The sequence below is a fragment of the Schistocerca nitens genome, chromosome 1 (assembly GCF_023898315.1).
Source record: "Schistocerca nitens isolate TAMUIC-IGC-003100 chromosome 1, iqSchNite1.1, whole genome shotgun sequence".
Classification (NCBI taxonomy): Eukaryota; Metazoa; Arthropoda; class Insecta; order Orthoptera; family Acrididae; genus Schistocerca; species Schistocerca nitens.
Window position 1 is genome coordinate 1,203,531,221 of NC_064614.1, and position 18,661 is coordinate 1,203,549,881.

Sequence of the window (18,661 nt, forward strand, 5' to 3'; positions counted from 1 at the left end):
ACTCAAGAAAGCAATGACAAAGCAAGTTGTCCAGAAAAAGGAGCACTTATTATGCTGCAAATTGGGGGTTAGAGGTACAAAAAGGGTTGGTTAAATGCCTCATGTGGAGTGTTCCTCAGGACAGCTGTGAAAGTTGGACACTGGAAAAGAGAAAAAGAAAATAGAAGCATTTGAGATATGGGTTTAGAGCAGAATGTAGAAAATAAAAGAGTGGAAAAACTGAAGAACAGTGAAGTACTGGAAAGGGTAGAGGAATAAAGAACTCCCCTAAACGTGGTTACGAAAAGGTTAGCACACTGAATGTGACACACTATGAAAAAAAAGGAAACCTAACGGCAGCTATCACATGTATGGTGTAACGACAGAAGGAAATAGGAAGTAGAAGAATAAAAATGTTGGATGAAATGAAAAGAGGATACAACACAACACAGCAGCTGATCTGGAATAGAAACAGTTGGAAATAACAATAGTGTCAGGAACAACTCTAAAGCAGAATACCTTATGATGATCAACAACAACTGCATCATATACACTGTTTTGATTGACATACAATGGCATACCAACCTCCAACAGGACCATGCCTAGTAAAGCACTGTGGTATTCAAAACAATCTTCTGATTGAAGACTGCTTTACTAGTGTTTATTAAGGTTTGGACACCAGTGAAACTTTATAGCTAGTTTATCCACAAAGATATGGAATGAAGGATGACAAAGCACATACTTCTCTTTCACTGTCTTACTTAATCTACAGTTCATGTTCACACAGTTTAAAATGTATTATTGCAAACAAAATAAAATGTTTCATGCACATCTAATACAATTGTGAAGCAAGTGTTACATAGTTACATATTTATTATTGTAAACCGAATAAAAACTTTGGAATAAAACTGTTTTAACACTGTAAATAAAATTAAATATAGCAAATATTTTTCTACACCTACATCAATGCTCCACAAGCCATCGTATGGGGCATGACGGAGGGTACCCTATACCGCTAGTAGTCATTTCCTTTCCTGTTCCACTAGTAAATAGCGTGAGGGGGAAAATGAATGTCTACATGCCTCCGTATGAGCCCTAATTTCTTGTAACTTATCTTTGTCATCCTTACACTCAATGTATGTTGGCAGCAGTAGAATCGTTCAGCAGTCAGCATAAAATGACGTTTCCCTAAGTTTTCTCAATAGTGTTTCTTGGGGAAAAATCGCCTTCCCTCTACAGATTCCCATTTATGTTCCTGAAGCATCTCTGTAACACTTACATGTTGTTCAAACCTATCGGTAACAAATCTAGCAGCCCACCTCTGAATCACTTCAAAGCCTTCCTTCAGTCTGACCTGGTACAGATCCCAGACACTAACAGTACTCAAGAATAGTTCGCACCAGCATTCTACATAAGGGTCATTCCATGTCAAGTGGCCTAAATTTAGACTCAACCATCTCCAATTTTGATGAAATTTTTACAGGATGTACTTCTAGACCTTACATGAAGCACTGCCAAATTACAGCTTTATAAGTACTATGGTGGGGCCACTAGCCACCTTTTCGTAAAGACTCGTTTTTTGACATTGCGACTGAAATGAATAAATAATCAAGTTTGTTTTACCATTGTTCAGGATCTAAGAGACCTGTCGTGCTGAAACTTTGTGATCCTGTTCAACATTTTGGGTACAATATCTTAGCTGTAAAACAAAAGGTCAAACTATGGTAAATTCATCATAGTGTGGTATCAAAGTGGCCCATAAATCTTGTCATACCAAATAAACTTACATTTATATTACATTAAAAAATACATGTACCAGTCGTACTCTTTATGGTTCCCAAGCCAAATATTTCAATTCTTATTAATTCATTTCCTGAAATTTGTTACTAATAGCAATTACATTTGATTCTAACAAGCTATAATGTCGGCCCATTCTTGTTGCTGATGGAGCTGGAATGACAGAAATAATGTGTTGGTTTGGAATGCAACAAGCATCCTGCCTAGCTGGCCAATAGAATGAATGTGCAGGTCCATAGGGGTGTAGGAAACTGACTAAAACATCATTTTCTTCTTCTGAAACTTCAGACACATTACCAATCCACCATTTTTCCATCATATATATACAGGCCATGTATTGGCCCGGTTGTAAGGCTGTAATATTTCTGAATGAAACTGTTGCTTAACTTTGGTCAACATGTGCCACAAAAAAAAATTGTATCATTGGATACTCTTCTAATACAAACTTGCTTTTCATTTAATGGCACAAAACCGTGATTCTCTCTTGTTCCTGATACTGTACAGCCATTTTTTGAACCTTGCTTTCTGCTCAGTTTTTAATGTTTCAATTTCGTCTTTTGAAACAAAAATAAATTTGATTCCTCTGATATTCTTTGTACAGTATTTAAAGAAATTCTTTGTACAGTATTTAAACAAATCAGTTGGTGTCAAAATCTGATCCTCAGCTGGTCTTTGAAGGCCTTGTTCTTGCTGCCAGGTGCTTTACAGTTCCTCCAATTCCATCACTTGGAGATTTTCCATGGCTCGTAGCAAAAAGTTCCATTCAGCTGAGATTCCAAAGTCATTTTGATGGTGGCAGATATTCAGAAAATTTTTGAAGTTTTCGTACAGCACTGTTGACACCTCACTGAAGTAGTAAATGTGTGTTATTTTTCCAAGGAGACACTTTAGATCTATTAATTTCACTATAAAGGCATGTACAGCAATTGCATTATGTTTCAGACTGTCATTTATTAAACAGTAGCTGATGCTGTTAATGTCCATGTTATTCCACAGTGATGCACCACTTTAGCCTCAATTTGCAAAATTTGGAAAATCCAATTTCAGGCCCATGCTGAAGTCGATATGCAGCAAACATTTCTTTCAAATTATTGAGAAGAAGGTATTTTTGCATCAAAACTTTCTTTCCTTCTATTCTAATTGATGCACAGTCTTTTCTTTTACCTGGACAAATTCAGCTAAATTCTTCATTCTGAAAAAAATGTTACCACTCTTTCTTTTACGGCATCTGAAATCATCTTGCTACACTTGTTCTTTGGCAGAGCTAATACGCCATTTTCTGCCTGTAACTTCCTAGCTGCTTTTACCATCCTCTCTGAAACACCAAATTCTTACATTGTCTCTTTTAAAGTCCAGCTTTGTGGTACTAATGTCAGTATTTGCAATTTTTCAGGCTGCTTTGATAATTGCAACTTCTCTTTCAATTCTTTAATCAGCTGCTTATAATCTTCACAATCAGGACATGTCTTGCATGTATTAGGTGTTTGAAGAACTTTTGGGGCAAATCCTCCAGCAGCAGCAATGTTATTTGCAATTGCCTCTTGAGCTTTGCTTATTTTTCGTTTTGCGTAACCTTTCACGTCCCTTTTTAATACTCTCTGAAATTTTGGAGGGAAGACCCCAAAAGCAGTTTCACTTGAATCAATTGATACTTCTGGATATGCTTCATCTTCTGTCTGGTTTGAAGTTAACTGATTGCTAAAAATTGTTTTCTGCAAGTTGGACAGATCTTCTGGCCAGGTTTCACATTGGCTCTTAGTCACGGCTTGCAAATGTTTTGTTGTTTCCACACTGACAATCTGTAAACCCTTTTTAACAGAATGGTTCTTTGCACCAAAAGGATTACAACAAGATCTCTGTAGAAAGTCATATTTGTTCATAAGTATTGCTTTGTGATGAAAGCATATCTGTACACTTTCAGTAAGACATCTCTCACTTCTTTTGGTTTATTAATTCCTGTTGCTCTACTGAAAATTCTGTGATTGAAATTAAGCCTAGTTGATGTGTGTATGTTTTCAGATGACATGCAGAATTATCTGCAAGGCCAATGACAAATTGTAATGAAATCTCGTTGATATCCATTATACTACCATTAAATTTATGCTTCCAATTGCCATTTGTTTCAATATTAAATCAAGTAGAAGTGGTGTATATTTCCAACTGAAAAATATTAAACTAACATTGATAATGGGAACTTCCTTGAGAATACAACAGAAAAAACTTAAATAACATGATAAACATTTCTAAAGAGTCACCCCGTACCTTGAAATAATTTTTACTTACAGAAAAAAGAAGTTTATCCAGCAACGACAATACACTTTACATCATTTAAAAAGGCACACAAAACAGTTGAACAGTCTTCACAAAATAACAGTGTTCTTCAGACTGATTGTTGAAGCATGTTACCAAACTTCATTGTTGACACTAAACATTGTTGACACTAAACTAGTCTGTCTCCAAAATAATAACTTTTTCTGATCAGACAAGGTGAGCTCGGATAACTCAGTTATTACATGAGCAATGTGGATGCCACTTGCAGAGCTTTATTACATGCTGACAGGTTGCAGATAACTAAAGTATCAGCTTCAGAAAAGGCAATAAAGTATAGCCAAAATTTGACACGACAAGATTTATGAGCCACTCTGATAGCACACTATGATGACTTTACCATAGTTTGACGTTTTGTACTACAACTAAGCTATTGTACCCAAAAAGTTGAACAGGATCACAAAGTTTCAGCACGACAGGTCTCTTAGATCCTGAACAATGGTAAAACAAAGTTGATCTTTACTCATTTCAGTCGCTATGTCAAAAAACGAGCCTTCACGAAAAGGTGGCTAGCGGACCCATTATACTACTTATGAAGCTGTAATTTGGCAGTGCTTTATGTAAAGTCTATATGTACATCCTGTAAAAATTTCATCGAAATTGTAGATGGTAGAGTGGGGACCCTTAGGCCACTTGACATGGAAAGACCCTTACGTTTCCTTTACAGGTGAACTACTCTTTCCTAAAGCAATGTTGACCATTTGCCCTCCCTACCACCGTTCTCACACACTAGTTCCATCTCATATCGCTTTGCAACATTCCACCCAGATATCTGAACAACCTGACTGTGTCAAATGGGGCACTAGCAGTACTGTATATGAACATTATAGGTTTGATCTTTCAACTCATCTGCATTAACTTACATTTTTCCACATTTAGGGCAAGCTCCCATTCATCACATCAATTGGAAATTTTGTCCAAGTCGTCTTGCATCCTTCTACTGTCACTCAACTTCGACATCTTACCATACACCATGGCATCATCAGCCATCTTTTACATCACTTTCTTCCAAACAAACACAAATAAATAATTTACATCTTACCATTCCAGGTGGTGGTCCCATCATATGAGGATGGGGATGCATTCCAGGAGGCGGCATAGGTCCCCAATTGGGGTCAAAGGGAGGATGACCCCTAAACCGAGGCCCTCTGGGACCACCAAAGTGTGGCGGAGGTGGACCTCTGAAAGGGGGCCCTCTGGGACCGAACCCTCTTCCCCTAAATCTTGGGGGTGGTCCATGTGGTCCACCAGGAGGGGGTCCACGTGGGCCTGGGCCAGGCCCTCCAGGTGGTGGTCCAAAATCGTGGGGACCACCAGGACCACCTGGCCCTCCAGGTCCTCCGGGCCCTCCAGGTCCACCAGGCCCACCAGGACCGGGGCCACCTCTGCCAGGAGGTCCTCCCCTGCAAAAATAATAATTGGATGAGGTTGCTATCATGACTCAGATAATAACAAGCTACGTATGTTTGTGTTCATTAAGGATTATCATATGGATGGTTAAGGGAAATAATCAAATTGTGCTTTCACATATACAGTCAGCATATTGTTCCATCATAACCAGAATCAAATCTAAATCTGAAAGTGGGATTGTAAATGAAGTACAACATTTAGCACTGAAAGCATGTCTGTTATGGACACCTATGTACAGCCTGAAAAGAATTGAACTGATGTATGCAGAGTGCTGCAAATTGCACTAACATTAAATATTCTAAGATACACACTGCCCAGTCACATCAATGTGGCCACCGCCTATGCCCAACGTCAATGTTCACAGACAGCAAGTGGCAGCACAAGCAGTGGATGGTATTTAATGATTATTTGTGGCTGGGGGCACTATACAGCAAGGTCATCAGTGCCCTTGTGTTAATGAGATACCAATTAACATGGTTAAAATCAATGAAAAAGTCAATAAAATTGATAAAGTTTCCACCCCCCCCCCCCCCCCCCAGAATCACAAGGCAGCCCCAATAAGGTGAGATTCAGAAAAGCCCATAATAATATCCCAATGAGCCAGAGCAAATAACTAGATGAAACTATGAGTAAAATAATTGTAAAAATATTGTTAAAAAAGATAACTGTGGCTGGATGACAACTTATAAATAATGAGTCACCCAGCCACTCTGATCCTTTAAAATCTCACAACCAATATTTTGCGAAGAATTCCGGACACCATACAAAATCTTAAAATACGAACAACACTAGTCTCATTATCAGTTAAAACACATGGCAGATTCCGTGGGAGATCCAGTTCAAGGCTCATGTCATCACACACAAAACACTCATTTAAAATATTTCATATTGATAGCTGTGTCCCACATCTCTGACATACTGATGTATGAAGAAGCCATGTGCCAATGGGCAATTCACACTCCTAGCCGTTTAAGGGCTATTTCTTCAGACTGTCGTGGGCAGGTGGTAAACCACAGTTGCACTGAGGTTTTTATGGAATTTAGTCTATTATTCCTCACTTTCAGCCACTGACCCTCCCACTAACACATGACCTTCCTGGTCACAATGAAGTGACAGCCTCCAGGTGGACTGCACAGCAAGCAGGAGGAAGATAGCACACCATCTTGGCAGCCTCATCAGCAAGTTTATTTCCCCAAATCCCTATGTGCCCTCTCAACAACACGAAATGATTTCCTTAGCTTGCCTTTGCATGAGAAGGAGAGCATCCTGCACTTCTTGCAGCATCTGATCTTCTGGATACGTCTGTCCAATAGGGAGAAGGGGACTTTGAGAGTCTGAGCAGATAAGGAATTTCTTGACATGACACCATCTCATCTGCTTCACTGCCCTCAGGATAAAAAACAATTCATCATAATAAATTGAAAATCGCTCGGGGAGCCCTATTCTGATGACAATGTTGGGGAACACGAGGGAACAACCGCAAAATTCTCGCTGATTAGACCCATCCGTGTAAACAGTAACAAAATCTGGGTGGCGATGTAAAATCTCGTTAAATTTAATTGTAAAAATATAGTCTGGGGTGCAGTGTTCCTGTAAGCAGTCAGTTCTAAAAGTAATCTGTGCCTTTGTAGTTGCCAGGGGAATGCACTACTCAGCCCCTGGTTTTGGACCTTGTTTTGTTTTGTTTTAGGGCACAAAAACAACTAGGCTCATATGCACCCATGTCAAAACTGTAGAACACGAAGACAAAGAGAGGAGTTAAAAATGACTACACGTCAATCCCAATCAACAGAAGAAAAGACAGCTAAAAATGGGGACATGGAGATAGATCTATAAAATACGCCCTCAAGAGACAGAGGTCCAGAACTAAAAATTACATGGCCTTCACCATATTGCTATGACTGATAAAAAGTAAAACACTGTCGACAGCCTTCGTGTCATTTGCTAAAATGGCTGATAACGCAGATGGCAAACACAAACAGGAACATAAGCTGTTAAAAAAGGGGATTCTGTCAGGAAATGGTGGACTGTCAAAAGATGAGCGCAATGTTCACAAAGTGGTGGGGGTAGAACCAAATGGTGACGGCTAAGACAGTGCCCAATACGCAATGAATTCCTGGTGGCAAGAGGGCCGAGAGGAGGTCGTCCAAGATCTTGGGAGAGGCTTAATAACATGGAGCTTGAAGAAAGGAACAGTGGTGATGTCAAAGTGACACCATCTACTGAAAGGCGGCAACACAAAGATCACTGAAAGGAATGTAAGAACAAGCAGGCCAAGGTAAGGGGACTGCAGCCTTGCCAGCAGTGTCAGCGGCCTTGTTTCCTGTCTGGTGTCACCAGGAACCCACATAAACATCACAGTGGCTTAATCAAGAGTGATCAAGTGACAGCTCTCCTGGACCCATTGCACTACTGTATGCACAGTGTACAGCACACACAGGCTCTGAAGGGCACTGAGGTAGTCGAGCAGATGACGCAATTGGAAGGCCTGTGACACCATATATACAGGGAGAACATCTAGGCTGTAAATACTGAACAGTGTTCCAGAAACTGATACCCAAAAATTTCTGCGCCAATGACAATGGCACATCCAACACCATGGTCAGTCCGAGAGCCATCTACACCAAGTTACCATCTCAAGTTCCTTGCAAAGGTTGTGAAACTGAAGACGATAGATAGATGCTGGAGTAGTGTCCTTAGGAAGCGAATGAAGGCCACATGAAGCCAAGTTGGCGAAGGGTTTACACCCACCGGGAAAGTTGCAGGTCCAGGAGGTGAAAGGGAAGAGGTACGTGCTTCAAACTGGAAATAGGAATCATCAAAGGAGGAGGCATCAGATGGGTGCCCACTCATGGCAGACAAACGGCATGCATGTCCGCTGAGGAGACGGTATGACGGCGGTAGTTCGGCAGCTTCTGCATACAGACTCTTAAGCAGGCTAATGTAAAAATGTGCCAGTGGCCAAACATACCATGAGGGTGGCTAGTATTGAGATGGGGTAAGAGGGATGGCTGTGCAGATGCATAGAACAAACACCTATAGTCTAGTTTCAAACAGAGGAGGGCGGCACGATCAGGACACTGAGGGGCCGCACACAGTGGGTTGCCAGGTAAGACACGTAGGAGTACCAAGGATGTTTCCTAACGATCATGAGCCCCAGGAATTTTGTAGTTTCAACAAACGGAAGAGCAACAGGCCCAAGGTGTGAAGATGGTGGAAGTAACCAATTGTGCTGCCAGAAATTCATACAAACTGTTTTGTCGGTGGAAAAATGAAAGCCACTGTCGATGCTCCATGACTAAAGATAAGACAGCACTGAAGACACCACTCAATGAGACAAGTCCGTGGAGAACTACAATAGATCACAAAATCGTCCGCGAAAAAGGAGCCAGAGATGCCCGGTGGGAGACAGGCCGTAATAGGGTTAATGGCAATAGCAAAGAGGGCGACACTTAGGACCGAACCTTGAGGCACACCATTTTCTTGGATAAAGGTGTCTGACAAGGAAAAAGCCACACGGACCTTGAAAACTTGATCTTTTAAAATTCCTGAAGGAAATGGGGCAGGCGGCCACGGAAATGACACGTGTAGAGAGTATGGAGGATACCAGCCCTCCAGCAGGTGTTGCAGGTTTTCACCAAATTGAGAAACATGACCACAGTCTGGGACTTCCACAGGAAACCACTCATGACATGAGTGGACAAAGTTACAAGACGGTCAAGCACAGAATGGCGCACTCGAAATCGTCACTGTGCAATGGTTAGTAAATTGCGAGACTCAAGTCACCATACCCCTTCTGGGCATAATCATATGTCCCATCATCTTACAAATACAGCTGGTGAGAGAAATGGGGCAGTAGCTAGAAGGAAGGTGTTTGTCCTTACCAGGCTTAGGTATAGGTACAACAGTGGCTTCACGTAGCATCTCGGAAACGTGCCCTCTGCCCAGATGCAGTTGCAGGTGTTAAGCAGGAAGTGCTTGCCCGCAAGTGAAAGGTTTTGAAACATCTGGAAGTGAACAGCGTCTGGTGCTGGGGCGGAGGATCGGGTTGAAGTGAGAGCATGACCTAACTCCCTCACATTAAAGGCGGCATTGTAGTACTAACGATTCTGGGAAGAGAAGGGTACTGCCCGAATCTCCTCTGCTCGTTTCCGATGGAGGAAGGCAGGATGATAGTGGGAGCAGCTCAAAATCTCTGCAAAATAGCGGCCCAAGGTAATGGAGATAGCAATTTGGTCCACAATGACATCATTTGCTACTGCCAGGCCGAAAAGTGGGAATGGATCTTGGTCCCACATAGCCGTCGGAAGTTGGCCCACACAACAGAATAGGGAGTGGAACTGTTGAAAGAAGTTGTGAATGAAATCCAGGTAGCTTTTTAGCTATCCTGAAGAATGCAACGACACTGTTCATACACCTGTTTATAATGAATGCAGTTGCCATCATAGGATGACAGTTAAAAATATGGAGGGCGTGTGTATGCGTGCGAATTGCATCACTGCACACTTCAGTCCACCAAGGGACCGGGACAAAGCATGGCAAAGAGGAAGTGCAAGGAATGGGACGTTCAGCAGTGGTAAGGATAACATTTGTAAGATGTTCCAACTGGTTATCAGAACTGGGGAAATGTGTTTGTCGAAGGTCGCCAGGGAGGAGTAAAGCCTCCCATTGGCCGAAACAAGCTGCCATTTGGGTGCAAACATAGGTGGGGTAGGAGTCAGCAAAGGCATAGCACACGGGAAATGGTCACTTGAGTATGTGTCAAAGAGAATGGACCACTCGAAACTGGGCAAGCTGGGCAGTGCAGAAGGATAGATTTAAACAAGAATAGGTATGTGTGGAGTCTGAAAGGAATGTGGGTGGTCCTGTGTTAAGGCAGAAGAGGTTAAGTCGATTAAGAAGGTCAGCCAAAAGGGTGCCCCTCAAACTGGATCTGCGAGAGCCCATGAGGTGATGGTGCACATTAAAGTCACTGAGCAGCAGAAAGGGGTGATGTAGCAGCCCCATAAGCTGGAGGAAGTCTGCCCTGGTGGTTTTGGAAAACTCAAGGTTCTCCTTTGCACAGACCCCAAATGACCTTGTTGCCTGTGGGCAATGATTGAACAGTTACTCCAGTGGCGGCTGTGCAATGTCGCTGAATGCTGACAATATACGAATGGACAAAGCCCTATCTGCTTGGCATACCACGAAAAGAAGACACTGAATAGACAGTGGAAGCTCACCAGCCTCCACATACAAGTTAACAACAGGGCTCGTGCGATAGGCCCCTGTTGACAGCCTAATACCCTCGTGGTGAACTGTATCCAGCATTTTAAGGTATAAAGGCTTTGCTGAACCATAAATCTGGCATCTGTATTCAAGCTGGGGCCGCGTGAAGAACTTATAAAGTTGGAGCAGATGTGTCCTGTCAGCTCCTGTATTTAAGGATGTTTATGACCTTCAGACATCTCAGTTTCAGTTCTCTAAGGTGTGGCAGCCATTAGCTTCTTATCAAAATTAAGGCCAAGTTACTTCACCTTTTCCTTAAAAATGAGTATGGTGTCCCCCAGTCTTAAAATGGGTAAATTAAAAAGAGAGTGGGAATGACTGAAATCAACACAAACAGTTTTCTCCGAAGGGAACTTAAAACCTGTAGTGTAAGACCATTCCTTCAACTGCCTGATTATCAGTTGCAATTGCCAAATAGTCACCATGAGGTTGGAGGATGCACATAAGATAGAGAAGCCATCCACAACAAGGAACACAGTATGGGACATCATGCTGGGAATGTAATATTGTTTGCTGCAATGACGAATGTCATGAAATTTAAAATGCTCCCTTGAGAGACATCATTCCATTGCATGAAACAATCAAACAGTACATTCCCAACCTTGTATCTAAAATATTTGTGCGAGGGGAAGTAGCGTATTAAGTGGGTAGAAATCCAAGGAATCCCCACTGATAGAGCTACGACAAAATATTATGCCTCAAGGTAATATCATAGGCCTTTTCCAAACCAAAGAGACCACCACAGAACACCAATAAGGTTTTGTTTATGAACAAAAGCTCGTTGAATTACTGTTTCGAGCAGGGTCAGGTTATCGAGCCTAGAGTGATACCTCCTGAATCCGTACTGGGAGTGAATGAATAAGGGACCTGGTTTCAAGAATCCACTGGCGCCAATTGACCATAAGCTCCAGAGTGTTTCCTATGCAGCTTGTCAGGATAATACTACAAAACTACCGAGATCAGTCCGATCCTTCCTTGCTTTTAAAATTGAAGTAAAAACAGATTCTTTTCAAGAGTTGGAAAAGTCTTGCCGTCATCCAAATTTAATGAAAGAGCTGAAGGAGGACCTCTTCCAACTGTGGGCCCAACTGTTTCAACATGCTGTTTGTTGTCAGGTCCTTTCTAGGCATCATACCACAAGCTACTTACAATGCGGAATCCAACTCCGCAGAGAGAAAGGTTGGTTATATTCCTTGGTGTTGGTGAAACAGTAATCAAAAAATCAGCCTCTTCCTGTGTCTCTCGATATCGACAGAAAGTAGGATACTGGCTAGAATTGGTCGTAAGGGACTTGCACATGATTCAGCCATTGTCTGAACTATGTCTCTCGGCGATGTTACAAGAGACCCCCGTATTCGTACAGCTGCTATTGGCAGTCAAGAGAGTATATAATGCATGTCGGGGAGATGCAGTGTACTCATTGTTGTAATGCGGAAACAGAGATTTATCTGATATCATTTGCTTTTGGGTCAAGAGTGAAAGCATTTCCGAAATGGTTAAGTTTGTACACTGTTCACATGCCACCAAGGTTGTTGTCATGGCACTACCAAACTCTGGAACCAAAGTAACTGTGGTGCACCATGGACCATAGATGACAGGGGGTAAACAATGGATGCAGAGGTGTGTATGAGCAAACAGATGTCCACCTGTTGAGCAACTGACCGTCTGGATGAACCAAGTGGCAACCAACAGCATTTCCTCAATGACCATTAAGCATATGTTGCTGCATATAGGCCTTTGTAACAGGCACCTGGTTCATGCACCCATGCTGACTGCTGTTCATTGAGGATGAAGGCTGGAATCTGCACATCAATACTGCAACTGGATGTTCATCCAGTAGTGACAGGTGACCTTTTCAGATGAATTATGTTTTTTACATTATCTGACAGTTGGCCATTGTCATGTATTGCGTGAAACATCTGAAAACCACAATCGTCAGCAGGGTCCAGGCAAGAGGGCATTCCCAGGGCAATCTAGTCATTCTGGAAGGCACAATGGACCAACAAAAGTATGCATCTATTCTTTGGGACCATGTCTACCACTACATACAGTTTGTTTTTCCTCAGCATGATGGCATCTAACAGTAGGACAATGCAACACGTCACAAAGCTCTTAGAGTATGTGTGTGGTTCAAATAGCATAAGGATAAGTTTACCGTACTTCCCTGACCAACAAAAACACTAGATTTAAATGCAATCAAGAACCTGTGGGACCACCTCAGTCGGACTGTGTATGTCATATATCCTCAACCAAGAAACCCAGAGCAGATAGCCATGGCATCAAGTTGTCATGGCTCCACATCCCTGTTGGTACCTTCCAGAACCTCAAAGACACTCTTCCTGCATATATCAAAACAGTCCACACAGCGATAGGTGCTTATTCACGCTTTTAACAAGTGGTCACATTAATGTGACCAGACAGTGCACACTCACTACAAACATAAGAAATTGTGAGATGCTGCCAGAAACGATAGCTACCACACAACAAATAATGGCTGGTGGTTGGTTTGGAACTGGCAACTTGCACCACAGCAGCTATAAACATGAACAGCTACACCAAACTGCAGACACAGCTCAGCTTGAGGTATTGCTTCCACTCATGAAGAAAGAGTAACCTTCTGTCTCAGAAATTCTCATTGCAACTGAATATAGCACCCTGGATCTAAATCTTGTCAATGGTCCTCTGTATGACAGAGCTGACAGATCCTCACATTCTGGTCCTGTTATCACATATCTCTGCTATGATGAGCTTCAAAGGTCACCTCTCCCAGCAAAGCTTTGCAATCATCAAGCAGGCCTTCATTTTCCTTGAATGACACCACTTTCCGCACACATGTAAAAATCCATACAACATCCCAGGGGCTATAAGTCACTGAGCAATGCTTACCATTAGAGCACCCTCAGTCCTTCTGCTGGGTGTTCAGGGTCTGTATGTGAGCAAACTGTCTTACCTCTTCATTCCTGATTATGTGAGGTGTTGCACAAAGTCACCCCAAGTATCACCCAGTTGAAATAAGAACACTGTATCCATTGTCATCTGGGTCTTGTGACAAAAAACTAAGTGAAACCTGTAGTGTCTTGCTTCACTGTGTTCTACGAGAATGTCATGATTGGCAGCCACACTGTTTGACACGAACATACATCAAGAGCTTATTTGCCAATGTCTTATTAAAGGGTTCTGAGACTAATCACCTATAGGTGCTCAGCAGTTGTCATTATATTAGTGATGTCACAATGTCAAAGCACCTCTGACACTATAGACTGGAAAAATTTTCCACAATCAGTGGTCATACAAGGTGCTCCATGCTTTAAAATTATATCTTCCAATTTCCGGAGTTTTGGGATCTGCATACTTTTGGTTACAGCATAGCGGCTGAGGTCACTGCAGACTATTATCCATCAAATCCCGTTAGTCAATTTTGGGGCCTCCCCAAGAAGTCCATTCCAATTCACTGGAATGGCATCTCTGCAAGCAGAATTGGTACCAGATGCCCCAGAGTGCGGCACATGGTCCCGTCGCTGGCATTTCTTACAGTGGCTCACATAATGTCTAACAGATTGGCAGTAACCTGGCTGGTGACCCTACGTCTGATTATGTCTAGAGTTTTGACAAATCCCTGGTGACCAGATTTTGCAGCTTTGTGGAAAAACTAAGACAGCTGCCCGTAAATGAGCTGAGATGACCAGCAACCATTTCCACCTCATTGGATCACGGTTCCTCTCATACGATGTTCCATTAATTAACTGGAGTTGTTCTTTGGTCAGCAGTTCTCCTCCTCCTCCTCCTCCTCCAGAGACTTATATGGTTTCCAGCAATGGCGGATCTTCTCCCTATTTAGCAAAATCATCATTTAATACAGCGATGACAAACTATCCCTGCTGTTTTGTATAGCCACAGGATTTCTTGGAAGGCAGATTCCTTGTGACTGCAACTGTTCTTGTATACCAATGTGACAACATACTCCTGAAGCAGAAACACCATGTGATATCCTCCTTCACAACAACCACAGGAGACAACCGATGTCTCTGAAAGTTCATCGATGTCATTTTGCAGCACCATCTCCACTTCTTCCCACATTATCTTTCATTCATCTGGTGGCACCTATACAAGCACTGTCTAACTGGTTGATGAATGCCACTGTTGACATGGAGTTTTACTATGAGGCACTTTGTCTGCCTTTACTACACACTGAAAGCAACCAAAAATTGGTGCAGTATGGCAAAAACTTGCCAACGTTGATCCTCGGTCAGGCCAGATCCTACTGTCATTCAATAACAGCTTCCTCCCTTGCACAGTCTGTAGTGGCAGTGGAGCTCAATGCTTTGGCAATGGCAGCCTTTCCTTGACTGGTTTGCCTGTCCCTATGCTCATACCTTTAGGGATGAGTTCTGGCTGTTCTTGACAATTAGTGATCCAAACTTCTCCTTTACCACTTACAACACTCATCATCATCACTGGCATTTAGATTTCTTTTGTGAACCTGAGTTGTTTTTGCAATAGTCAAAAGCTTCACAGTTTAACTCTGCATTTAGAGTTAGGACCAACTAGTTTTGATGATGGCGGGACAACAATGCCTCTAACAGCAAAAAAGCTGCAAAGAGCAATCTTTGTTATGTGTGCCTGTTGAAATAATTTCATGGAACTCTGATCCTTTACAGTCAATGACTGCTTATGATGGGCATTACATCTGTATCAATTCTTCTCACTGCCGGTGGAAACTGCTGCTACAGACTTATTACGTTCTTCAACATTCTCTACTAAATCTTTATTTATGTGGTCGATATTCATGGCTGCTATCTCTTGCTTATTTGGTCCAACAAGTTCTGGCTGCGATAAAATGCTATATTTCCTATCTCACTAACTGGTGTATGATAAAGGCAAGGTCATGGTGATCTTCCGTAACTACTATAGGGACCACTTTCAGGAGTTGGTCATACTTCTTTCATTTAACTCTTTTCTGTTGCACTTCCTCGATGCACTGGCATTTCTCGGTTGTGCAACATCCTTTACAAGAAGGGTTGGTAAATGTCTTCTGCAACTCCTTTCAAGTATGAGACTTCATTTTGTCCTGTCATGTTTGGATTCACAATGTTGTGTAGTCCCAAAACATTCTCTAAAGACTTATGTTTCCCATTGCAACGGCCCCTGTTCTTTAATTTTCTTCCACTAAGTAGACTTTCTACTGCTTTTCGTTTTATTCAGTTTGGTTTGGAATTTGTCCCCGATATCAAGCTTGTTCTCACACCACTGCTGTCCATGTAAAAGTACACATTTGCCAAACACATAATTTCATCCCATTTGTTGTATCTGGTGACTCCGTAGAAACTTTTCAGCCATTCCATCGGCTAATGACCAGTGTCTCTGGAAAACATTGATGAATGTCTGACAGGTAGATGACTTGGTGTTGTTTTAGAATCCATTGGTTTCCTGAATATAAGGATTCTGGAGATGATGTACTCCTTATATTCTATTTCCTGCCTGTGTAGGCAACCCAATGAAAATTATAGTCAGGACATTTCAGGTGATACTGTCACAGACAGACAACAATTACTACAAAGCTTTATTTACCAGGACTATAGCAGACAAGCAGAGTGTAACACTAGTTGGTTCACTGATGTAACTTGTTTTTGCACAGGGGGGTGGGGGGGGGGGGGGCGGCAACAAAATACTCTGTAAGTCAACAAAGCCATATTCTGCCATAGAAAATATCACACATGTGGTCACAATATTCAGTACAAATACAAACTCAGTATGATTCAACATGCCCAAAACGAAGTGCTCCAACAGCACAAGTTGCGAGACTTTGCTTGTGATTTTGGAGAGAAGTTCTTCAGCACCAGCAGGAAATACTATCTCATAAACTATGTGAAGTTAAAAATTAGTGGAGAAAAGAGCTTTAAAGTGCGACACTGTAATGCCACCAAACACAACAGTTGTGTGAAGAGAAGTGTGGAGAGTGACAGCTAGAAGTACCGTTACTTGAGCAGACAGCTCGATCTTCAGCCATGCGATCATACTTCAAGGACTTGGGTCAGTTGGTGGTGTCTCACAACATGTCATTGGAGAAGGAGAAGAATCCATACAGAAGCAGAATAATTCTTACTTCAAACAGTTCTTAGAGAAGTACACAACACATCCAGTTCCAAATGAATCTACACTGAGAACGAACTATAATTTACCTATATGCTACACGGAGGTACTCAACAAAATAAGAATTAACATTGCTGACAAAATGGTCAGAGCGTCAATAAGATAAAGCCACCAATGGTGTGTGGTGTGGGTGTTACATTACAAATGATGTTGGAATTCTTAAAGTTGGCAGGCCTGCAGAAATGTTCCTCCCAACATGTGAAGCTCTCAAGATAAACAACTCAATAATTGCCATTTTGTTGCACAACTCTATGAAGCTACTATATCCAGGTAGTGTAAAAAGATACAACATTTTGCTGCTAGTGACAGATGGTGCTTCATACATGGCAAAAGCAGTCAATGCACTTCACATTCTCTACTCAGTACAGTGTGTGCCACTTGTCTTGCATATGCATTACACAGAGTCACAGAATAGATGTGGGCAAATTACAGTGATGGGAACAAATTAATTTTCTATGTGACAGCTCCGCTGCAGGTATAGTGATTGAAGGAACAAGCACCTAACTGCCCCAGCCCCCCCCCCCCCCTCAACCTATTCTGATATAATGGGGTTCTTGGCTTAATGTTGCTCATCATTACTGCAACAACTACCCAAAATGAAGATAATCTTTTGGAGCTTGATAGCAATGAATCAAGTACTATCAAAACTTCGAAACTGGTCTTTACATCTGCCTTGCCTGGTAACTTGACATACATCAAACCCAACTTATTCAGTTGCATCAGAAACCATTACATGACTGGAAGTTGCTGCTACTCAACTGTGTTATGCCCTGGATATTGTGCAACATGGGCAGAGTGAGTTAGGCCAATTTCATGATCATGTGGCTGACAAAGTGAACAAAAAATGACAAATTGTTCTCCTGAAGAATCCTGGACAATCTCTGATGTGCAAATTTAGTGGCAGTCTTTCTAGGAATGCTAAAACATTTAAGGACAATGAACCAAACCTAGCCTACAATGGCCTCACCGCCTTTACATATGTTCCTGTATGTCACCTGATGTGTAGAGCAGCTTTTCCAGTCACAAAACTATCCTCAGTGACAACTGCTGATCTTTGAAAATTGAAAACCTGAAAATGAACCCTTACCCTGTGAACTAGTTCAACTCTGCAGAACCTGAAGATGGTTTTATTGGTTGGATAGGTGTTACTGTTTCTATGCACCCATCTAGAATTAATAAGAGCTATACTGATTCAAACAATGTAAAAGTAAGTACTATACTCACAATATGTTAAGAAGGAAATGATGTTGGCTGCATAATTCATAGATATTCAACTAAAATTATTTTAGAAAATGGCCGATACATGTCCTTTACATTACAGCAATAAGTGTGTGGGTAACCTACAATCAAATAACCAAAAATAATATGAAGGGCAGGCGTTCATTCTTTAGTTGGTAAATAAACTCATAAATGGGGGGGGGGGGAGGGGGGACGAAAAGCGAGACAGGAGCAAGAAAACTAATCAAACAAGAAGTGGCTGTGGTACTGCTACAAAAAATTCAAAAGAAGTGTCAAGTTGTATGTGCAAAGGAAACGAGAACAACATCTGACAGAAAAAAAGCAGTCTGCAGAAAATATGTATCAGGAGTATCAATGCTTATATGTTTCAACACAAACATGTGAAATAAATGAAGAAATATTATGAACTAGGTCACATCCCTGAGTAGATCCATGAAAAATGTGTGTTTTACTTTAACTATTTTTAATACATTGCCTTCACCAGATTGCC

The 18,661-nt window shown here is 41.7% G+C and overlaps 1 protein-coding gene across 1 annotated transcript in view; it reads right to left on the reverse strand.

Moving 5' to 3' along the window:
- Positions 1-18,661, reverse strand: part of LOC126201124 (transcription elongation regulator 1) — a 266,120-nt gene that overhangs the window by 202,718 nt on the left and 44,741 nt on the right. The window contains exon 2 of the mRNA XM_049936763.1: positions 5,147-5,507. Within this exon, the coding sequence (XP_049792720.1) occupies positions 5,147-5,507 (361 nt within the window). The remainder of the gene's footprint in view (positions 1-5,146; positions 5,508-18,661) is intronic.